General features: G+C 40.3%; 1 protein-coding gene across 3 annotated transcripts in view; it reads left to right on the forward strand.

Annotated features, from left to right (window-relative positions):
- The window catches only part of NSF (N-ethylmaleimide sensitive factor, vesicle fusing ATPase), a 132820-nt gene that overhangs the window by 76073 nt on the left and 31501 nt on the right, over window positions 1-25246 (forward strand). For all 3 annotated transcript variants that reach the window (XM_053910403.1, XM_053910401.1, XM_053910402.1), the window contains exons 10-15: window positions 1170-1335; window positions 2159-2233; window positions 2437-2624; window positions 9958-10053; window positions 13625-13781; window positions 16706-16839. In XM_053910403.1, coding sequence (XP_053766378.1) covers window positions 1170-1335; window positions 2159-2233; window positions 2437-2624; window positions 9958-10053; window positions 13625-13781; window positions 16706-16839 — 816 coding nt within the window. The remainder of the gene's footprint in view (window positions 1-1169; window positions 1336-2158; window positions 2234-2436; window positions 2625-9957; window positions 10054-13624; window positions 13782-16705; window positions 16840-25246) is intronic.

A 25246-nucleotide genomic window follows, 5' to 3' on the forward strand; every position in this document is an offset into this window, starting at 1 on the left:
AGAATGTTAGATACATTGAGTTCCCAATTTTGTAATTAAAATAAATGTAAAATATAGAAATAAATTTGCAGAATGTTAATAGCATATATCTTTAGGTGATATAGTATAGTTTATTTTTAACTTAGCTCTACAACTTTTGCTCAGCTAACTTCTAATACTTTTTATAATAAGCTTTTTAAAAACCTATTTAAAAAAAAGACTATATCCTTGCCAGATATTTAATGAAAACCAACCATATCTAATCCTTAATCTCATTAGGCCCATTTTATATTATCCATATTGTTGTCATATTTATTTAGGTTATGTTTATTTTTACTTGTTATGTTAATTCCAAATGTTTTTGTTTAAAATTTTTTTCTTGGTTTCTAATAAGAGACTTAATTACTTAAATATAAATTGTTAGAGGGTCCATTTAACTTAACCTAATCAATCATTGGCATTTAAAAGTATTTTCATCTGTTAGAGTTTTTAAATATATAAACTAATTTATTTTGACAATGACTATATTTAATAAACTAAAACAGAAATCACTATGCAGAAGAAACAGCTCCCCCCGAAGGTGTTCTTTTTATAAACTGTCTGTTCTCACTTGACTGTTAGGAGAAAATCATCTGTTTTCATGTGATATAACTGAATATGAATCATGCTCGATTCCAGTCCCCATCTCCCCAATCCCTAGTGGACCTCTGGGTGAAGCTACCATTTAACTACATAATCTGACAAACAAATGAACGTTAAACCCACTGTTTCTGGAACAGTCCCCTCACCAAAGTCAGGGCAATGGAAGGGAGTTGCCATTCACTGACTTAAGAGTAGCATCTGATAAGTATAAGAATTCTTTCAAATAGTGAGATAAGAAATGAGTGTAAAGGAACAGTTAGTTGTGTGTTGGACTGTTCACTTTCATCATGTATAAGATGTTTTCTTTGTTTTGTGGCTATTGAAATAAGAGGTTCTGGGATGCATTTGCTGTTTGCAGGATTCCGAGAATGTGGGTCCAATACCTTTGAGAGGGAGCAACCGTGACTAGACTTGCTGTATTTGTTAGTCAATGTGGAACGAAGTCCATCTATGGGAAGCTTTGCTTTGTTTTTTTGACAAGTTTGTTTAAAAATATATTCAAAGTATTTGAATGATATGACTTTTAATATAATTTCTTCCCTTGCTAGCTTGGTGCTAACAGTGGTTTGCACATCATCATCTTTGATGAAATCGATGCCATCTGCAAGCAGAGAGGGAGCATGGCTGGTAGCACGGGGGTCCATGACACTGTCGTCAACCAGCTGCTGTCCAAAATCGATGGCGTGGAGCAGCTGAACAACATCTTAGTCATTGGTATGTTTGCCCTAAAAAAAAAGTACTATGATTTCAAAAACATTGGATATGTAGGTTCGGAATTAAGATCTGTGTAGGTTGTAATTACCCTACCTTGCCAATGTTTCCAAATTAAGATCAAGTGATATAGAAGAATTTGACTATTTTAATGTGTAGCCTTAATAGGAAAAATGAAAGATAGGTTTTAGTGACTCATGGGTTTAGGCATATAGCTCGCCCAGAGAGCACAGTGTGATGCAGTGGTTTTCAAACTGGGTCCTGTAGGCCTCCGGGGGTCCTCAGAGGGGCTCCAGGGTCTGTGAGGGCTTGGAAGTGAGCCTCAGATCATGCATCCTCTATAACTTCGTCTTTTAACTGTTTAATGTGCTGAGGTTCTTCTTAAGATGACATTCGGGGCGGGTGGGGGGGGGGGGAGCGGGAGTCTGCTGCTTATGAAGGTTGAAAACCATTGGCCTACAAAAAGGGAAGGGACTTTGGGGTCAGACAGATCAGGTTCACATGGCTTCTCTCCCACTTTGACAGGTTACTTACCCTCTCCGAACTTCACTGTTCCTTTTTCAGTATTTGAAGTTTTCATTGTGTTTATATTCCATTGGCTTGTACAGTAGTGAAATGTTAAAGCAAAGTCTCCAGGTATTTTCACTAGAGTAGATCAAGAACAAATGATATTTTTGTTTGAGAATAATTTGGTTTTCTATTTGACTTTTATAAAGTGTCGTCTTAGCTTCTAAGAGAAATTACTATTCTTACATCTACGTAAGGGACATTTTATCTTATTTTTGAACTGCGATCATTTGTATGTTGTTTTAACACCTCTGCTCAGGAATGACCAACAGGCCAGATCTGATAGACGAGGCCCTCCTCCGACCTGGGAGGCTGGAAGTGAAAATGGAAATAGGTAAGAAGACCTGTCGCTGATGGCCTGGGGTGGGGGTAGGGGGGTATTTAGAGTTCATTAACAGGAGCAGAGTCACATAGCTCAATAGCTTAACGTTTGTTAGAAGAGTTGTGTATCATGAGAAGCAGATGTTTACATGCTGGAAGAGCTCTAAGAAAACATTAGGAATAAAACAGTCTCTACTTCATTTTCAATTTTATCAGGCTTACCAGACGAGAAAGGTCGACTGCAGATCCTTCACATCCACACGGCAAGGATGAGAGGGCATCAGTTACTCTCTGCTGACGTAGACATTAAAGAACTGGCCGTAGAGACCAAGAACTTCAGCGGTGCTGAGCTGGAGGGCCTGGTGCGAGCGGCACAGTCCACCGCCATGAACAGACACATAAAGGTTGGTCCTGTCAACCAACAGAGTAGGAGCCCGCAGCCCCGCACATACTGTGCCGTGTGCTCCCTCTTCCCTTTCAAGCACAGCGAGGGCTAGGGCGATGCTGACTTTTGATAGAAAAGATTCATGGTAAAAGGAATAGGAATTGACTCCAACTGCTAAATCTTCAGAGCAACAGGAAGTCACGGTAGCATCTGCCGCGTGGCGACCACTGACCCGTCTACCTGAGGTTTGCTTCCATCTGATACATGTGAAGATGAAGATTTTGAAGAATTTTTTAAATCTTTGTGCTGTGTTGAATTGTAACATATTGTAGGAAGCTGGATTTTTTCCTGCTTTCTAGAATTGCAGGGGCTGCTTCACTCAGTACATGGACTGCATAGTTGCTGTTTTTGAGGTATTAAGCTGGAGACATGAAGATCATAAGGCATGGCCTCTCCCCTCAGGGAATTCAGAGTCAGGGAAATGGGCGTGTTTGCCAGGTAGTACAATAATACGTTGCTACGCTGGTAGAAGTATGAGCGCACTTTTATCTCGACAGAGTTTGAACAAGTACGTTTGATCCCTTAGCATCCCTTCTCCTCCTCAGTTTTTAGTTATCACCTGTAGGTAGACGGCTCCCAGGTTTATGTCTTATTTCTTGGAAGTATGTCACCCACTTTCAATTTATACTAAATAACTCTACCTGGATGTTTTGTCAGGTTTCATTTAATGTTCCAAAAACAAATTTGCTGTCTTTTAAAAAAAAGATTTATTTATTTATTTATTTTTAGAGAGAGAGAAAGGGAGGGAGAAAGAGAGGGAGAGAAACATCAATGTTTCTCTTTGGTTGCTTTTCGCACATTCCCTACTGGGGACCTGGCCTGTAACCCAGGCACATGCCCTGACTGGGAATCAAACCGGTGACTTTTCCGTACACGGGCCAGTGCACAATCCACTGAGCCACACCAGCCAGGGCGACGTGTTTTGTTGTTTTTTTTTTAACTACTTTTCTTTTTGCTCCTCTTTTGGTGATATCTCAATTTCCCAGGCTTAAAACTTCAGGGTTATTTTTGATTCCTGTCACTCTACTGTGTCCAACATCAAGTTATTTGCCAAATTTTGTCAGTTCTCTCTTGGCAGTATCTTTCAGTTCTCATTGTCACTGTCTACCTTCTCTTCGACGAATCGTCTTACTTCATATCATTCTGCTCTTCAAAAACTTTCAGTGAGTCACCTGTGTCTCCAGAACAAAGTACAGACTTCTTAGCCTTTGGCTTTAAGGTCCTCTAGAGCTAAGGTTCTAAGCTGGCCTTTCCAGACGTGTTCCCGATTATTCTCCATACATCTCAGTCAGACCAAAATACTCACTGATCATCAGACATTAGTCTATTTTTCTGCTTCCCCACTTTTTTTTTCTTCACTAAGAGTCCTTACCCCCTCTGTTTACTTATCTTTTCAGTACCTGGTGCATATGCCACCACTCTCTTCAAACCTTCTCTTATTGTCTCTTCCAAGAATGATGTATTATCTTCCTGAAATAGTAGTGTATCATTTGTGGTACCTTTGGTTCAAAACAGACCTATTCGGCACCTACTATATGCCAGACGCTGTGCTAGGGGTTAATGCTACCACTGCAAAAAAGTAAACCTCCCCCCCTTGAGCAGCTCACAGTCTGTCCTCCGCACAGAAAGTCCATGGAAGGTAAGGAGGTGAAAGGTGCCAGATGGGTCAGTTGATGGGGAGAGAAGAACCTTCACGGAAGAATTCCTGTGTGGATGTGTCTCTTGGTGGGGTGAGGCATTTTACGTAGAAGGAACGATATATGCGAGGGAACAGGGACACGAGGTAGCATGATATGTTAGGGTAATTCAGCATTGCTTCAGCATAAAAGGTGGGTAGGGGACGTAGAGAGAGAGATTGTGAGGAGACTAAAGTCAGAGACTGAAGCAGGGGATGGAGCACAAAGAGCCTTTTATACTGTGCTGAGAAGTATGGACTTTTTTCTGTGAGTAGTGCTAAGCCATTGAAGAGTTTTAAGAATAGAAGTGACATAGTCTTAAAACAGAAGATCACTCTGGCAGCTGTGTCGAGTGGAGTGTTTAGGGGAGTGGAGTTGGCGACACAGACAAGAGAGGGGAACTTTTATAGCAGTTCTTGCAGGAAATAATGAAAGCCTGAGCAGTTAGGTTGGGTATATTCTCATTATTTGGGTACATTCTAGCAAGGATTCTAAACCAAATGGGGTTGGCAAACTGGCCTGTGGGCCATATCTGGCCAGCCACCAGTTTTTATAAATAAAGTTTTTTTGAACACATCCACACCCATTCATTTACATAGAGTCTGTGCCCGCCTCCATACTATAGCGGCAGAGTTGAGTATTTGCGACTGAGACAGCATGGCCCACAAAGCCTGAAACATGTACTGTCTGGCTCTTTACAGAAAAAGTTTGTCAACTTATTCATATCTTATTCATCTCTGAAGTTCCCACAGTATCACAAGTAGGTTTAAATACTGAAAACATGGTAGGTATTTAGTAAATATTTTTAAAGTTATTAAACTTACATGTGTATTCTGAATCACACTCTATCTGTAAGTCATAATTTCCCTACATAATAGCAGTGACTTTGGTCTAGCTCAGGAATGCCACACTGGAGACAGCCACTCTAGACAGATAAGAAAAACCTCTTTTAAAATAGTGAAGACCCAGGAGGAGGAGGATGCTAGTACTACTGCATTTTTTTTTTTTAAATGCCAAAGGTCTGGATAGGAGGGGAATACTATATTGGGTCCTTCCTTTATAAAGCAAATTGATCCTTTCTTTCTTTTTCTTTTTTCTTTCCTTTTCTCTCCTTGCCGTAAGAAATGTCTTGGTAAGAAGTCATGGTGACTTGATGTGAAATTGTTCCCCACCTTACTGATCCTTCACCTCAGACCAAGTCAGTGCTTCTTGATGAAGTCCTCAATAACTAGATCGTTAGTTACCAGATTTTTCATATGCATTAGCCTCCAGGTTTTTCTCTTATTTAGTTATTTGCCATTTTAACCACAATAATCTTCTCCCAAAACGTCTCTAAGCCATCGTCCCACTAAGAAACATGCTCTCTCTAAGCATGTATTAGTTGTACACACGAAGCAGTGAGATAAGGTGGAAAGATCACATATTCCATAGTCCTAGGCGTGGTTTAGCATTACACTTCTTTCCTTTTTGTTTCTGCTCCATCAAAGGGCAGTAACTACCTATTTCGGGACTTCCGTGGAAATGAAATCAAATACTGTATGTGGAAGTGCCTTAATCAGGGGTGTCCAACCTGTGGCCCGGAGGCCACATGCGGCTAAGGATGCCTATGAATTCAGCCCAACACAAAATCATAAATTTTCTTAAAACATTATAAGGTTTTTTTTGTGATTATGCGTCACAATGTATTTAATGTGTGACCTAAGACAACTCTTATTCTTCCAGTTGGCCCAGAGACGCTAAAAGTTTGGACACCCCTGTAAGTTGTTCTTTACATTTTTGTTATTATTGGAGGATTCAAGAGGATACCATACATCCTTTTCAATATCTGAGTTTCTGGGTTTGGATGACTATTTGCAGTTATCATTTTTCTAAGAGTAAAACTAATATGTTAGTTACCAGTATACAGAATATATTATTGTTCAGATTTGCAAGTAAGAAGTAGGGCAAATAGTGGGCATTATTCCCCTCACTTTTTCCATGTAGTTGAATTATCTTTAATTTAAACATCAGGTGATGCATATTGGCTTGTGATCATCACCTTTTTGTACCAAAGGGCTTTTAATGTTTTGTTTTGTTTTTTTTACAGTATCTGGAATATGTAATACAAGGGGCCCATAGACACTTCAACGAAGGGAAGGATATGTAAGACACTAACTCCACCCCAAAAAGAAATAGTACTAACATTTCTTTCTTTTTCTGCATTTTACAAAATCTGTATTGTCAAAAGTTCTCTAAACACTGTTTCCCTAGTAAGACTCCTCCTCGGCTGAGCAAAAGGCATGCAGTTTTAGTGTGCCCGCTGCTGGAGGTGCTCGTGGCTTTACTAGGCGTGACGGATGAATAAGTAATTCAGAACTTGTGATTTGAAGTTGGTGCAGAACTTATACACAACATTCAACTATTTGTTATGATGTTCTTTCTTTGTATTATAAAAAGCCATTACTAGTGTTTTTTGCTTCCTTTTCAAGAGATTTAGGTTTAAACAAAGTCAGGTGGACTGACCTAAACAGGTCTTCCCTGTTAAGCTGTTCTGTCCCGTGTTCTCAAACAGGTGGCACATCCGATCATAAACACCTGATGGTCACGGCCTCCATTGTTGAACCCGTGTATGTGATCAACTAAAATTCACGTGACATTTGGTGGTTTTTATCTTGAAAGGAATTTCTGCTCCAGGGAGAGAAGATTCATAAGCTGAATTTCTTCTGCTCTAGTCCGTTGTAAGGAAACAAATTGAGGACACACACACACGCACACACAAACACTTTACAACTGGATCAAAGCTCTGATTTATGTTTGCAGAACTTTCATAAAAGTATTTATTTTCTGTAGAATTTTGATTGATTGAGGTCATTCTACCCTTAATTTAACAGGAATGATAAGAACTTTCAAAGGTCAGATTTAAAAGGTTATGAAATTTAAGGGTGACCACTTGATATTTGCTGGTGTTGAAATACAAGTTTATTAGTTTCTGCAGGTATAAGCTGAAAGATGTTGCCTCTTCTGTATTGATTAGCTGTTATAAATTAAATGCAGGGGAAAATCGCACTAATTCAGACAAATGAGAAAAGGTTTTCTAAGTGAACAAAAATTCAGAATTGCAGAATTTAAAAAAAATAAGGTTTTACTAATTTGATAAAATAGTAAAAAAAAATCGCTAGGCGAAAGCCTTAGAAAACTTAATGGTCAGGCATAATTTACAGTCATAATACTATTGATTGTTTATAATTAGGTAACTTCTAAAATTCTTGGAGTACCTAAAAACAACTTGTTCTAAAATAATTCTACCCCATCCATCTTAATTCACTTTAATTCATTGGGTGAGACCTTTCTTAGCAGTAAAAAGACAAGTTGCGCACCAGTTTCAGTCCTGAAATCTCTCATATTTTCCGGCAAACGTTAAAGGATAGACAAGATGTTCCATTCATTTTGCTATATGTTTATGTCATTTCAGTTTCACTGTAAGAGGAAATCAAAAGTACAAAACGTCACAGCAAAAACTTAGGCCTGTATAGGGAGAGGACATTTAAAATGAGTCTGATAGCTTCATTGGGATTTTAATGTCAGAGCTGGCTTCTTCATTTTTACCTTAAAGTGTACACCTTGTAGAATTCTTTTTTTTCTTAAGATTTTATTTATTTACTTTCAGAGAGAGGGGAACAAAGAGAGAAAGAGAGGGAGATAAACATCAATGTGCAGGAGATACATGGATCAGTTGCCTCCCGTTCACCCCCAACTGGGGACCCAACCTGCAACCCAGGCATGTGCCCTGACTGGGAATTGAACCAGCAACCTCTTGGTTCGCAGGCTGGCATTCAGTCCACTGAGCCACACCAGCCAGGGCTAGAATTCTTTTAGATGTGTCAAAAAGTCTTAATCAGCAAGAATTTTTAAGACATTCAATAGCCAACTATTTAGTCAGGGGTACTGACCTCTTTTCCCTTAGATTGTCAAATTAAACAAATGACAACAGCCAGCACAACAATAGCCATCTGATGTGAATGAATCAAAATTGTACCTATTTTTTTCTGTCAGATTGGCAAAATATATATTTTTTGGTGTGCTGCAGAATTTTAGTAGTTAGTTTACGTATGCCATGAGATGAAAGAGTTGAAAATTGCTGCTCTGGTGGCTAGAACAGTGCTTAGTACTGTTATAAAAAGGCTTGCCTGTGTCTTCCTACGTACATGGAAACCACTTTTAGGGTAGAGAGCCACATGTATTTTGAAAATGTGGTTACTCTGTCTTCTGGTTTCTAGAGTTGCCAGGTCCTTTCACAGGTAACCTGTTTTTGTCTCTCAAAAAGGTTCTAGGACTTGCTCTTCACCTCCGGGGCTCTGATACTTCACAACACTGTCTAGACAGATGTGGGTGTCTTTTCCTTTACCCTCATCGGCGCTCAGTGAGCCCTGTAAACTGAAAAGACACAGCTTCTTCAGCTGTGGAAATTTTTTTCCTTCCATCTTTCATTGTTTTTTCTCTATCATTTTTTCTCTCCTCTCCCTCTCAGACTCCTCTTAGCTCAGTGTTAAAAATTCTGGATTTGTCTTCTATGCTTTTTAACCTTCCTCTCTGACTTTCTGTCATTTCCTGGGATTTGGGGCAGGAAGGGAGATAAATAAATTTATCCTGATTCAGTTTCCTGACAGTTCTTTTTATCCCATAAAACTGACTTTTTAAAAAAGTCTGTCATTTTATTTGTCTCAGCAGTCTGTTCCTAAAGGAACATGACTCATATTTTATAATAATCAATGGAAAGTTGATGTTGCTTAACATACTTTTGTTTTATAATCAGATATTTTTTAAAGATAATTTTTTGTATAACCATAGTACCGTTTTAAATATTAGACCGGCTTGCCTGGTGCTGTTGGGAGGGAGCCCAGTCGCATTCAAACATGCGTTGGTATCTCAGTCACTCATCAGGCCCAGGCAGCTCCAAGTGCTGATAAAGGCCTGGGTGCTTCTCCAGATGTCTGTTCTAAGTGTCGGCTCCAGGTGCAGGAAGCAGAATATCTGGAGCTGGCACACAGACCCTCAAGCACAAAGTATGAGTACAAATGAAAGTTGTAGGGCCTTGGTCTCCTAGAAAAATGTTTACAAACCTGGTTGAGCATCAGGCACTTTATAAAAATATAAATGCCTGGACCCTCTTAACTCAGAATCCTGGAGGGGGTGGGGCTGGGCGTCTGTGCATCTGCAACGACTCTAGAGGCTATTCTGACACGAGGATGACAGCCGCTATTCTCAGAGACTCTGTATGTGTTTTCTCCTCCTCGTGCCCCGTTCACAAAGAAATGGCTCTCCAGAGTTCTTGGGTACAGATGTGTCCTAATGACTTAACTGGTACCCGCTTGGTGCACATTTGATTTGCTTCTAGTCTTGTGCTATTACAAATCACTGTAGTAGATGTCCTGGTAATACAGCTTTGCACACATTTGTGAATATGTTTATGGGATGAATTCCTAGAAGTGGAATTGTTCAGGCAAAGATGTATGTGTTTGTGAATTTGAGAGACATGTGAAAATATGCTTTTAAAAATCTTCAGGTGTTAACATTCTTAGGCCGAAAAATGTTCTTAAATCTTAGAAGTCCTTACATTTGTTTTTTTTTTCTAACTAGGCCAGCACTAAAGTCGAAGTAGACATGGAAAAAGCAGAGAGCCTGCAGGTGACACGGGGAGACTTCCTTGCTTCTTTGGAGAATGATATCAAACCGGTGAGTATGAATGCTGAGTGATGCATAAGCCAAAAACATAATAATAATAATTCAGGAGAAAAATAACGGCCATTTTACCCAGTATTATGGAAGGTTATAACATATGTACTTTTTAAATTCAGAAAATCTCAGTATTCGAAGGATCTAGTACAAGAAACATTCAGCAATAACTCGGATGGCTGGTGATTAACAGTACTTACTGTGGCATCTCTCAGGGCAGGGAGCTCGCCGTCTCATACGCAGACCACCCATTTTGAGTCTTTCTGATTATTAGTTCTTACTTTATATTGAACTAGAATCAGTTTTCTCACTGGTTCTTATATAACCTGAAGCTACTAAAACCAAAATTCTTCCTAATTTTTCCATCCTCTCTATGTTGGTTATATATCATATAAAAATTATATATCATATTTTAAATTAACTCGTATTCTTCTCTTTCTCTCTACCTTTCTCCAACCTCCTCCAAGGCATGCCTTTTTCTTGGTTAATACTTTTAGGTCCTTTAATTGCTATAGTTTCTAAAGTCTCTTAACTGTTCTAAGTGCCCTTTTTTTAAAAAGGAATCATTTTTTTTAAACACACTCAAAACTCAACAGTCAAGAGTTGGAGTTTTAGAATACAATATAAGGTCATTCACCCATTTTTCTATAAAGTAACCACTAATGTTTGGTTACTCTTCCTTGAGTACCCATTGTTTGGAGTCCTATATTAGCACAAAAACAAAGTACAGATAGGCCTCTTAAAAGGTGTATGTGTTTGGTTTTCTTCTCTAAATGGACCTTAGAAGCAGTGAATTGAATTAATCTTAGTCTTCAGTTCGTGACACACCGTTGTCATTGGTCTACAGTCATGGTGTGTAGAATAAAGTACAGTGCATGCAATTTGGGGGGCTTGCTGTTTTATTACATATTGTAGTAGCAAGAATCACACATGTGGTTTTCGGTAGCCACACGTCACTTATTTTCATTGCTGGGTAGCATTCCGTTGTGTGGCTACCGCAGTTTCTCCTGTAAGTGGGCACTTGGGACATTACCATTTCTTCCTATTACAAGCAATGCTGCCGTAAGCATTCTTAAACGAGTCTCTCTGAGATACATGTTTAGCAATAAAATTGCTGGTTCGCTGGATATATGAATGTCCATCTTCAAACTGAAGAATTTCGAACTTTTCCCAGTGGTTGAGTCAGCAAGCACGTCCCCCAGTCATGTAAGAGAGGTCCCGTTACTCTGCACCCTGCACAACACTTGGTGTTGTCAGACTTAGTCTCTGCCATTCGGTTGGATGTAAAATGGGATCTCGTTCTGGTCTCAATTTTGCATTTCACGGATTACTCATGAGGGTGAGCATTTCTTCTATGTTCATTGGGCATATGAGTGTCTTTGATGAAATGCTGTTCATGTATTTGCCTATTTTTCTGTTGTATTGTTTATTCTTTATTTTTATTTAATCTGTATAAGTTTTTAGATATTCTTCACAATAATTATTTGTTGCAAGTATCCCCTTTAAAGACAAAAACCAATTTGTTTTAGCTCTGTCTACTTTTTTGATTACTATTGTGAATTTTAACATAAAATTACTTTCAGAAGTTACTAAGCAGTGGAAATGGTCAATCTTTTGCTGTTGTCATTTGTAATATTTACCAAAAATATTAGAGCCCAGCCTAACCGATCTGTTCCAAGATTTTTATAATGACAAATAATTTGTCTACAAGAAAGGGGAAACTGAGATAACAAAGTTAATTAAATAGTAAGTTTCTTTTATTTATTCCAAGGGGCTGGGGGATAAAACAAAAAATGAAGTGACAGGGTAAGTAAGGAAAACTCATACACACTGTGCAGCTGGGAGGGTCACTGTTTCCTGGTTCAGGAATCTGAAGGCTGCTGCTGAGAGACAGAGCGTGCGGACGTGGAGTCATTAAAGACGCAAGTCAGCCTGTCTACGTATTTCCTACAGCGGTATTTATTAGGCTCTTCCTTTATAACTTTTTACAGTGCCACTGAATGCAACAGATCCAGACCAGGGAATGAGGACTTTCCTTTGTACTGGGCAATCAAAGGACTAGTGTGTACGCAGGGACCAAAGAGAGGTCTGAGAAATGATTTGGTGGCAAAGCAATAGAGTAATGAGATCATCGTATACTGTTTAGAGACAGTATTACAAAGAATGATTTTCTATGAGGTACAAGTTCTAAAGAAGCGTTAAAATTATTCCATACGTCGGGCAGTGAAATATTAACTTTTAAAAAATCTGTTTATTGATTTAAGAGAAAGGGAGGGAGGAAGAGAGAGAAACATCAGTGTGATGGAAGCACGTAGATCGGTTGCTTCCCATATGCGCCCTGACTAGGGATCAACCCGGTACCTAGGTATCTCTCCTGACCGGGAACCGAACCGCAACCTTTTGGTGCAGGAAACGACACTCCAAGTAACTGACCCACCTGGCCAGGGAGAAAAATTAACTGTTTGAAGGATGTAATAACTTTAAAATTTGAAATTCTCAAGACATGTAGCCTCTATGTTACACTGAATGGTATTTTCCTACTCATTTCTTTTCCTGTTAACCTTATGAAAATTCAATTCAATTAAGTAAATAATTACTAAAGTTACTGACTACTTTTGGCAGCTGATTTGGTGGAAGTTCCAATTTGAGATTAGGAGTTGAAAATGAAGAGGGATGTGATTTAAACTCCAACATGTAGTGAGCACAATTAAAATTTTTCGTGTAGCCCTGACGGGTTCGGTTAGGCATCATCCCTCGATGTGAAAGGTCATCAGCTTGATTCCCGGTCAAGGCACGTGCCTAGGTTGCTGTTTCAGTCCTGGGTCTGGGCACATACGAGGCAACCAATTGATGTCTCTCTCACATCAGTGTTTCTCTCCCTCTCTTTCTCCCTCCCCCCCTTCTCTCTCAGTAAAGTAAAAAATAATTATTACATATAGTAATTGCTTTTATTTTCTTTTCCTAACCCTTCAGTCTTTCATGACAACTGCTCATTTCTATCTCACTTGAAATCTTACACTTACACATATATACTTCCCTTGGTGCCATTTAACTTCTATCCCCTACCACCAAGCTGATGTGACAGGCTCTCCTTATGGCCATTTTACATTCCCATTTTAATCCATGATGCCTACAGCGGCAGTTGGGATAGTGTCTTTGTCTGCCTGGCCAACTGTTTCTAATTTCTAAGTCCATAATCATTTTTTCTTTTTTTATTAACAGAAGGCAACAACCCATGTACTCCTTACAGAAATAAGCACCTTAGAATGTACCCTTTCTCATGGATTACGACAGTTTGGGCTCTGGTAGAATCTGAGCCTAGAATCTATTGTTTTATTCTATTAAATCACACAAAGCAGCTTCCCCCCTCCCAATTGGGTAAAAAATTAAATGCAAAATTATAAAACAGCGGGTTTGGTTTGGTTTTGCTTTTTAGGCTTCTTACATTAATATGGGATATTGCTCAACACTTTTAGTGTGTAGGAATTATTATTCATCTTTTATACCTTTAAATATTTTAATTTTTAATACTAATAATCAAAATGCTTTAAATTATCCTTTTCCTCCATAGGCATTTGGCACAAACCAAGAGGATTATGCAAGTTACATTATGAATGGTATCATCAAATGGGGCGACCCAGTTACTCGTGTTCTGGAAGATGGGGAGCTGCTGGTCCAGCAGACCAAAAACAGTGACCGCACACCATTGGTTAGCGTCCTTTTGGAAGGTGAGAAGAAATGATGAGATGGCATTAAAAGTAAAACAAACAAACAAAAGCAGTGCTTTTCCAGAGCTATTTAGCACATGCCAGAAAAACGAATTATTTATATTTCTAAAACTGTTCATCATCTGAAAATAGTAAGCCAGCATATATGTACCAGTATTGTGCACAAGTTAAAGTCCAGTTGGGGATAGAACGTTACTGGTGAATGATGGCAACTAGTTTTCTTGTGAGAGTGCATGTAAATGTCTATGTTACTTAATAGACTGTGCGGTACTCCTGGTACTCAATTCACTGAGTACTTAACGAGTTGATTTGTATCCTAAAGCTGCTGCTGGGAGACAAGTGTGCACTCTGAGTCTCGGAGCAGCAGCTTTAGGGTACAAAGGCCTTCACAGAGTTCAGTGCGGTTGTGAACAAAGACAGGTAAACACATTCCTAACTGCAGTATATATGTGTAAAGATGTGTGTGAATGCAAGTCATTTTGCCCATCTGTAATCAAGGTAATTTAATTTAGTGTTTAATTTAGGTGGTATTTAGAGGTGGTGTTTAATTTAGACTTTGAAGGATCAGTTAGGATTTTACCAAGCAGACAAAAAGGAAGGACATTCTGTTCGCCAGTTGTTTATTTACAGTTATGATTAGGACGACAGAAAAGTTCGGTGAGTCCGCAGGACAAGGGCATCTGACCCTTCCCAGAGGTCTGGGGGTGGGTTCACTGAGGAACACACGTGAAGCAAGACCTGAAGGACGAGGGGAAGCTGGCCAGGCGGAGTGATCAGGGCAGGTGTTCTGTGGAGAGAGACCAGCATGTGAACAAGCCCTGGGCAGGAAGGAGACTGAAGCGGAACCGGAGACTGGCCGTTCATGAGACTGAAGAAGTAGATGGAGGAGCCAGTTCATGCAAAGCCTTGTAGACCATGTTAAAGATTTAAACTCTGTCGGAGGGGCTCTGGAGAGCCCTTTGTTGGGTTTTAGGCAATGAAGTGACACGATCAGATTTGTATTTTCAAAACATCACAACTGCTTTGTGATAGAGAATGTATTGGGCAAAAGAAGATCAGGAGAAGCCACTGGTTAGAGTCAGCTGCCTTGGTCTTCACGGGAGCTGGTTGTGGTTTGGAGCAACAGTGGTTGTTCAGATGGAGGTAAGTAAACCAATTTGAGAAATATTTAGGAGGTAGAATAAAAGATACTTTATATTATTATTATTATTATTCATTGTTAATCATAATTAAGCTATCATTCTCTGAACTCTATTTGCCAGTCACTCTACCAGCACTTCACACATATTATCTCATTTGAGTTCTGAGGATAGAAGCGGCTGTTCTGAGGATAGAAGCTACTGTTACCCTTATTTTGTAGATAGGGAAGCTGAAGCTTAGAAATATGAAGTAACTAGATGGAGTGCAGGAGAGGCATCAAACACGATCCTCAGGTTTCGAGTGTACGTAGCCTGTTTACTCAGAGTGGGAGCACTAGTGGAGAGGCAGATTTGGGAAGAAAGATCATGAGCTCCGTTTGGAACATGTTGAGTTTGAGGTTCCTATAGGACAATTGAATTGGCAATGTCGAGTGGCCCATTGGATACGTAGGTCTGGTGCCCATGGAGAGGTCTGGCTGCGGTATACATTCATGAGCTGTCCGTACATGGATTGTTGAATCCATGCGAGTGGATGAAATCACTTGCAGAAGGAGATAGGTTAAGAAGAAAAGGGGGCCTGGAACTGATCTCTGAGGTGTCTCAACGCTTAAGGACTAAGCAGCGAAGGACGAGTTCACAAAAGAAGTGAGGTGGGGAGAGAATGTGCTATCACAGAAGCAAAGAAAAATATTTAAGGAAAGAGGAGAGTTATCAGTTGTATCAAATATTCTTAAGAGGCCAACAGATAAAGTGGCTGTTGGATTTGGGGACATGGAGGCCATTGGTGACCCTGATGGGAGCCTGTTCCTGTAAGGCAGGGGTGTCAAACTCATTTTCACCGGGGGCCACATCTGCCTCCCGGTTGCCCTCAAAGGGCCGAATATAATTTCAACTCCTTAACGGTTAAGGAGTAGTTACATTCATACAGTCCTAAAATTATTTCGGCCCTTTGAAGGCAACTGTGAGGCTGATGTGGCCCCCGGTGAAAATGAGTTTGACACCCCTGCTGTGAGGGAATGGACGCCACAGGGCTTGTTTGAGAATGGACCGAGAGTGAAGGATGAAGGCAGCTGGAGTAGGCATTCAGGGAAGTTCCCTTTTGAAGGCAGAGGAAAGAGTAGTGTTGAGGGGAGTGAAGAGGAAGAGATGGAACATACAGGAGAGGGGGTACTATCAGTTATGTCAGGTTCCTGAAAAGAAGGGAAGGAAGAATCGGTTGGTTGATGGGTGGAAGAGGGACACGTCTTCCAGTGCACAGGAGGGAAGGGGGAGATGTGTAAATACAGGTGAGCGTGTAGGTTTCGGTTACCTTTATGAGGAGGTCCGAGTCTTTAGAATTCTAGCTTTTTAAGTCACATCTGCTTCTAATGAGGCAGTTTTTTCCCCCTACCCCCACGGTCATCTCCTAAGATTATATTTATTTTGTTAGACAAACAATTCGGTAGAACTAAATATAGATACTGATATGCATTTGAATGTACTTTTTTTTTTAAAGAAGCAAAAACTTTGTATTTTATATATTTAGCCAGAAGTTTGAAAGATTAAGGCTATGTGAGAGAGAAAGAAGGAATGTATTTCATCATACTTTTGAGAAATGCTAATCAGTTCACTAAGTTTAGTTGCTAATAAATAAGAGAAAACACGTCTGCCGTGAAATTGTGTCAGGAAATGTTAATGAGCAACTAGTTGAGACCTCAGTACCTTGTGGACAAAAGTTTAAACTTGTTCCATTCCCCTTTGCTTAGCTTGGCTTTTTTCCCCTGACTTGCTCATCTCTCCGTGCAGGCCCTCCTCACAGTGGGAAGACGGCGCTAGCTGCAAAGATTGCAGAGGAATCCAATTTCCCCTTCATCAAGATCTGTTCTCCTGATAAGATGATTGGCTTTTCTGAGACAGCCAAGTGTCAGGCCATGAAGAAGGTATCAAGATTCGTACTTTCATTTTAATTTCATGTCAATTTCACATCTCTCAGATGTGTGTGCACATGTACAAATACATCTGTCTGTGTGTGCGCATGGCAACTGTGTTCTTCCCAAATGGGGCTACCTTATCAGCAGAATTTAGGAAGAAACAGCTATTTTAGACATGTTTAGCTTTGTAATGCATTTTTATTGGAGTACTTTTATCTCCCAAGTTATGTTTTGTTTTATACGTATTACCATTAATTTTTATTTCTTAAGTTCGTGTTGTTTGAAACACAGATCCTAGTTGAGAGTGCTTGAGTAGAGTGGGACAAATTTTTTTAGGATTTGTTTTCAAGTTCCTTCATCAATGTACAAAGTCAAACTGTTCGAGGTCAGTTAAGTTGACTGCATACAGAAGTATATCATTGCAAAGATATTTCCAAAAACCCCTACAAAAAGAACGTGGTATAGAGATAATAATCAGTCTGCTTGACAACTTCATGCAGTCCCTCATCCTTCTTCCTTTCTCCACGTGCCATTTGTCACCTTTTCAACATGGCTGCTCGGAGCCGTCAGTGAGTTAGAACAATGTGGAATAGACTCCTAGAGCTGGCAGGACTCGAACACCATCTGGTCCACCTCAGGCGTTCAAGCAAGTGCCACGGAAGGCATCTGGGATAGCACGTGGCTGCTCTTTAAAAGCAACGAAAAGCAATGATGAAAATTCTTAATGGCTGTTCCATTCTCACTTGGTAGCCAGTGTTTCCATTGATGTTCTGATTTTATATATTCCCAAACGGTGAAGAAATTTTATTTTGTGTCTAGTTGAAGTAGTTCTTTACTTAAATCATTTTGTTCATGCTTGATCTCTTATAGACAAGAACTGACTCTATGTTAAAGAGATGTGGGAAAATCAGACTCAGGGAAGGTAATCTTCAGAATTGGAGTGCCACTTAGTGAAGACAGCCCAGGCGCTCTCTCACCGTGCCCAGGGGCCCTCCGGGGTGGGGTCCCTTCAGTTTGTCTTTAGGGAAGAGACTGAAGAAGGAAAGCACATTTAAGAGGAAGCTGACTCCAAAAAAATATGTTTGAAAAGTTAGTCTCTTGTTTGTGCAGTTGGCAGAAAATTGTTTCTGTAGGGGGCTTGAAATGGATGGAGGAGGCGGAGCTTGGGCAGGGGTCCAGTTCCGCACACGGAAAGGGGGAGGGAAATATCCCATACAGAGATCTTTGGAACTGAGTATGAAAGAGAGGGAAATGTTTCTAGACACAAAAGAACTGAAATACCATAGTTTGTTCTGTGTCTGAGGTGAAACCAGCAGTATCTGCTCGTGATTCTGGACAGAATACAGAGAACCAGTAATTTCCCTGATGTAGGTAGGGGTTAGTTTTCTGTTTTTCGTTGTTGTTTTCCCCTCCTCTAGAGCAAACCATTAAGCCTCTTCCTCCGGTGAAAATTTACATAATTTTAGAATTGTAAATTCAATGCCCCTGGAATCTGTGGTCATTGAATTTATCTTGTAATTGAACAGCTAATTCTATTGGCACGTCTCTGACTCCGGCTATTCCTTACACCTGTCAAAAGTAGTCATCCTCTGTGCAGAGGGTAGGTCCCTCCATTGCTTCTCACCAGCTGCCCGCGTCTGCCTCAGATGTACTCCGGGATGTGGGTGGATGGTCCTAGTTTTTCTATAAAAGTTTTTAAAAAGTACTTTAGACTCCTGCACATCAAAGCTGCTTTGTAAGTGTGAGATATTATCATTTTTATTATTTTAATCTCTTGCAAATTGACTTGAGGGGGGAAGGTAATATGCTGATTTTAGAGGCTTAAATGGTTAAATTAATGGCATAATAACTTACGATTTAATCTTTAAATTGTTGAAGCCTTTCAAGGCAGAGTTTTAAATGAGTAGAAGGCTAAGGAATATGAAAATAAGTGTCTATACAAGCTTATTCAAAATTGTCTCAATTCATGATTCACTGTCTGGATCATCCATGCATTTTTCAAGTTACAAAAATTATTTCTGCTTCAGCAGGAGAATAAATACATATTCAACTTTTTGGTTTTCCTTGGGGAAAATAATATTATTCTCTGAAACTAAAGTACAGAACAGAGAAAGAATGAAGCATAGATGTCTTAGAACTATATTAGAAATATTGCAGAATCTTTCCCTGCAGATAATTTTTACATTGTTGCCTAGTGATAGGCTGACAAAGGCTGGAGGGCTCAAACCAGCCTGGAGGTGCTAAGTCTTCCAGGTTGCTTTTGAAAATGAGATACAAATGCCGTTCGTTAGTAGTGCTGGTCTACCTCCCCCCACTGTCGTCTTCTCTTCGTTTGTAGCGTAGTGATGGCAAAAAGATGTTTTCATGGTTTTTTTCAGAGCACAAATAATTTATAATTTTTTTATTATTCTGGAGAGGACAGTTCTTTCTTTGTAAGTGCTTCCCCCCCACTCCACCCCAAATGAGTTTTTTCTAATTGCAAAAATAATTAGAAAATGGAGAAAAGGACGTAAGAGAAAATAAGAACGAGTCCATGTTTGCCCTTCAGCCTTCTTCTCTACGCAGACACACACACACACACACACACACACACACACACACACACTATGTGTCGGGGATCGCCTGAGCCATGTTGTTTTAAACCTGCTTTTTTCATTGAATATGTTACAAACTTTTTTCAGTGTCATTAAAATTTACCTCAATAGTATGCTAATAGCCATGTATTATCCATCGAAACATTCCTTTTATTGAACATTTAGGTTGTTTCCAGGTTTTTTTCACAATTATAAATAATTGTGCTGTAGAACTACCAAACTATGGAAACGACAGCCCCCATCTTCTTATTAGATTTTTCTTAGCATAGCATATTTTACTGGCTGGGAACTTGGGCTTAGGTTTCAAATAGATCCGAGTTTGAATCCCAGCTCCGCCACATTTACCAGCTCTTGACCGTAAGCCTCTGTTTTCTCATCTAGAAAGTTAACACAGTAGTAATAACAGCTGCCTCGTAGAGCTGTGAGAATTAAGTGAAGTGGTAGTTTATGTAAAGTGTCACGCGGCGCCTTGGGATTTAACGCGTGCACAGTAAAGCGTAGTGGTTGTTTTCACTCGTCGTCGTTATTGCACATGCACTGTTGGTTGTTTCCTGGGATAAATTCTCAGAATGGGTACTGCTGAGGTAAAAGTGTGAATAATTTAAAGACTTTTATACTATTGCCATCAGAACTCATACGTCAGAACAGAAATGACTTATGGGAGCCCGCTTCTTTTCAGAAAGGGGGACTAATTTACACTAGCGGCCCGTCCTCAGAGAGTGCTGGTTTCTTGCGACCCTCAGGCACACTTGATGCTACGAGAATATTTTTTCGCTAATTTCATAGGTGAAAGATTGGCCTTTAACTATTTCTTCAGCTGAATTTTCATGACTAAATGCTCACATTTTAAGGAGTTTTCAAAATATTTTGCAATGGCAGTAGTTTGTGAAACTCAGAAATATTACAACATTAATTTTTGTTAAATAGGGGTGGTCTGAAGAGTTAATTCATAGAATATCTTTATATACCACTTTATTACTTAAAGTAAAAGATAAGCATTTTTGTCAGTAGGGAGGGTCATTTAGACTTGCTTTAATGAATATCTTTCACTGATATTCATTACATCCAGTGAAAATGAATATCCATTGTCACTGTAATTAAGCAATTGATTTGTGTTCACATATGGATGGTATTAAAACGTATGAAAGTAGTTTATTCTCAATTAATTTGAAATTCACCTTCCACGACCCTTGATTTGATTAATAAGTTCTTTCTCCATAGAGCAACTTCTCAGCGCTGCCGCAGCTGTGTGCGGTGGTACCCTCACGAGGCGGGGGCGGGGTGGGGGGCGCGGGATATGCTCCATTCAGATGCTTGAAGTATTCACAGGTCTTCTTTCCCCTATTTATGTTCGTCTTCCCAACGTCATTTTATCTTAATATTTTAATTCCATTATTTATTTTTGCATCTGTACTTTTTTAAAAATGTGTTGTACTAGCTCTATTAGTGGCATTAAATGAACAAAAGAGAAAAGCAATAGAATTTCATTTTAACTAATTACCTAATCTTGATGTTTTTTGAGTACACAATTAGTACTGAGAAGAAATAAAACAATCTGATGTGACTAAGTATTTTGAATAAAATTAGGTAAAAATATTAGTGATTTATAAAACTATGCCCATTAATAATATAATATAGTCTTGCTTTTAAAGGAATGAAAACTAATGGAGGGAATTTTCCTTCCCACCAGCCTTGCAGGAAAGAAATAATCTTCTCTGATTCTCCTCCTGCTGTAAATCCCACTGCAGACTCTAGTCTGCTCCGAACAGACTCGTGGCGCCTAATCCTCCCCTTTTCATGGTTCAGTCCGTACAAAGAGGAGAGCTGGAAACTGGATCTTTTGACAGCAGTTACTAAGCAACAGAATTTGGATGTTTTTGGTTAACATCCTAATATATCGTGTCGCTCATTTGTCGAAGTTGGTGCAGGTATTAACCGAGAGGACAGAACACCCTGGAAGTGACTGCAGGTCCCTGCGCGGCTGGGGGCAGGGCCGGGTGCTTTGTTTAGCGCCCCTTTGTCCTTTGGCGTTTGTGTCTGACACAGAAAGGAAGATGGTGCAGATCTTCAGTAGAACTTTCAAACCTTGTGACTTCTCATATTATTAAGGATACCTCACTCTGTGGCTCTTGTTATGTGAAAATGTAAGAATTTTTCCTGAAAAGCAGGGAGAACAAATAAAGGATTTTAAGGTCATTCCAGGAATCTTCAGTGCTTTGCCAAAAGTTTAGGTCCACTTCCTGAGGCAGTTTCGTTAGAAGACAGCTAATGTGTGCTTGGTCTGCTCCCAAGTTATTTTTAGAAACTAGAGATTATTACTGATAGCACTGATTTGAATTTGCTCATTTACGTTTTTATGTGCTACCAAATATGATTAGAGTGTGCTCTCAAGTAGTTGTTGACAGATTTACTGCGTTAGGGACTTTCTGAAGCATCGGATTCGCACTAACTAGGTACTTCACACCAACACTTCAGAATTGAGATGAACTCTTTCAGCCCCCGAAGAAGCAGAGAATTTGGCTTTGCTCACCTTACAGCACTAAAGGGGTTACAGAAAATGGAGCACAGAACCTACTTGGAACACGCTTTGCTGTGGTTTGTGATTCTGAAAGGCTAGGATTAACATGGAGCTGATGCTGGCGTGTTCCCATTTGTATTCATGTAGCTTTGGAGTCTGCGGCTGCTGCCCCTCCCCTTGCGCACAGGTGGCTCCCAGCGTGTCCAGGAGTGAGCTGAGTGCTGTGAGAGCTTGCCGTGTCCTTGAGGACTGCATTCAGACCTGCCCCCCACCCCTGTGTATCAGGAGCCCCACGCCCCCTTTTCCTCAGTGCCTAGAGTGCGTCCAGCCTGCTCAAACTCAGGCTCCCCACTCTCTGGATTGTCTCCTGTGGCCACTACCTACCTTTGCACACGAGAGAGGTGGTACTGGAGAGTGTTGTGACGGTCTCGTTATGTCCACAGCTGGGAGACTGTGGGATTCTGTTTTCTAGAGACGTTGTTCATCTTCTCGAACAGCCCTCATTGTTTCCGTGTTTACTGATGCCACTCCTTTTCACACTTTTTCTTCAATTCTTCCCATTCTTTTCTTTAGCTTTCTCTTTCAGAATTCTCACCCGACTTTAAGACTGTAAATGTAAACATGTATACCTAGTTATATCCACACACTGATCATTTACCTGCTCTACAGGAAACTCCCCCATAAAACTAGGATGATCATACACCCCAACTTGCTTTGAGCAATCCTGGTTTTTACCTGTCGTTCCAGTGCGATTACTAACAGCTCTCCCCTTTCAAGTGTCTTGGTTTGCACGATAACTTAGATGATCCCCTAGTGATAACCTCTCCAGCAAGAAAAGGCTTGAGCATCCTACTTTCATCTTAATAAATAAAAGGATCAGAATTTAAATTAATTTTGTTAAAGAGTCTGTAAGATACAACCATTAGCCGCAGTTCAGCCCGCCCGGGTAACTGTTACGTAGGCATCATCTGACCTGGAGCGGGTGCGGGCTGTGTGCTGTGTGCGGTTACTGCTGGGAAGTCGGGCACCCTGCTGTGTGTAGTACTCTAGCCGGGACAGATGTGCAGTTTTACCTTTTGCATCTTTTCTTCTAGTACTTCTTTTCGGATTTATCCACCAAAAGTTGTGGTAGAACCTCCCGGCGCAATATGTAAGTGCCTCACGTATATTTTAGTCTGGCAGCTAATCCCATATACTTGCCAGTCAAATCTGAGTATCTTCTTAGTGAACACTGTGCTGGGGCCTGGGCCAGGAAGCACAAATGGAGGCAGCTGAGATTAAGCAAAAAACAGGAATCCCAGGGAAGTCTGCATGACCCTATACCGCACTATTGGCTAGACAAGGAAAGCAGTGTGTGAGACGTGCAAGGGGCGTGTGTATTTAAATTAGAGCGAGTTGCTACCCAAAGGAGTTTCAGTTGACTGGTCAACTGAAACTGGTCAAGTTACGACTGGAATTGCACTGCCTTTGTCATGGTTAGTATGTTGTTAAGAGTTACCTGTGCTCCTCTCCCCATGATACTAATTAGTACATTAAGAGCTGTCTGTAAAAAAAACTCCTTTACATTGAATGACTGCTGTAGGTACTTTTTTCCGAACGTGTTATAGCCCATGCAGTCAACTGTGAAGTGATTTGTAATGCTTCATGAATCACAGCATCTGAGATAAGTTGGTGAGGCTACATAGCAATATTTAGACCCAAGCAATGTTCTCAGTAAGGTCCCTGTCGCCATGTAAACTCTGCATTGTTTTTGAGAGAGGAGAAGGGCTGATTTGGGGGAAATATGGACCTGTGTTGCCCTGGGCCCCCATGGCTCTGATCCACAATGTTACAGCTTGACAGAATCATGTTCTTGCACCAGAGCCTTTGGGAAAACTCTGAAAAATACTTTAAAGAACAAAGCATTATTTTCAGTGACTTCTTGAAATCACCTGAGTTTGTAAGATACCACATTGGCTGCTGTATTGGTTCAGTCTTCAAACAACAGCAGAGAGCCACAGAGAACTGCTTTAAACTTTTCCATTGTCTCTCCCATTTCTCTCCCGCTCCGTCTCTCACCCACCACTCCACGCACACGTCACACCAACACTGACACCCCTTCACTTTATGTGTCGCCAAATGTCAGTTCCCGCAGGGCTCCTGAATTTTCTCTCCACTGTACCTTCTTCCCATATTCAGCATGCTCTGCTTAGAACACTTTCTCCCCTGTTTTCCACTGGTTGTTCGTCCTTCGGGTGTCAACCTAAATGTCATTTCCTAAATCTAGGAGCACAGCGTTGACTCCATAATCCTCGTATCAGTCAGAATAAGCCAGGTTGTGCTACAATAATGAACAACCCCCAAATTTCAGTAGCTTAGCCCAACAGTTTATTTCTTGCTCATGGTTCATATCCATGATAGCAGAGGCTCCATCTCACTTGTGGTTCCGTGATAGCCAAGGCAGGAGAAAGGGAGCATGGTGAATCAGGCAGTGCCTCTTAAACCTCCTTCCAAAACACGATAGATTTCCACTCACATTTCTTTAACGAAAGCAAGCCCCATAACCATCCTGAACTTGAGAGGGTAAAGAAGTACAGCCCCACCATGTGCCAGAAGGAGAACTGGGATGTACACGGGTACCGCCCCCAACTGCCACATCTCCCTTGCTCCGTACCACTGTGTCATCTTGTATTTATTTCCTCTCGCATAATAGTGCCCTGCTTATTATAGGTACATGTGGCCTGCTTCCCCAACTCTTAAGTTTTGTGAAGGTGGGATCATACTGTCTTATTCGTTACTCTCTTTATTACCGTCATTAATGTCTGACACATAAAAAATATTTGTTGAATGAATAAACACTCCAAGATTCAGCCCTTAGCTCTTTATTCTTCTGCCTCTACCATTCCTCCTTGAAGATCTCATCCCTTCTCGTGGTTTTAGCCATCAGTGCTCTGAGGATACTCTCCTACCCTGACTTCAGTTGTACCTCTCCAACTACGTCCTTGATATTCCTACTGGAATTTTAAATGCTTAAATTTATTCTGTCAGTAAATATTTGTTGATTATTTTCTACTAAGGTATCGTATTAAGTGATGTTGAGAACACAGAGATCATTAGGAGTACTTGCCGCCCGAGATTTACAATCTAGTATTGTACAGGGAAAGATACAATGAACCCATAATATAGACACTATGTATACATACAGAGTGCTGCCAAAGGAGAGGAGAGCCAAGTGACTTATGGCAAGATGGATTTAGAACTTGTGTTGTTTCGACCACTGACGTCTTTGAGCCAATATCATTAGTAAGTATTGTTCTGTGCCAGG

This window comes from Desmodus rotundus, chromosome 9 (genome assembly GCF_022682495.2).
Source record: "Desmodus rotundus isolate HL8 chromosome 9, HLdesRot8A.1, whole genome shotgun sequence".
In the NCBI taxonomy this organism is placed as follows: Eukaryota; Metazoa; Chordata; class Mammalia; order Chiroptera; family Phyllostomidae; genus Desmodus; species Desmodus rotundus.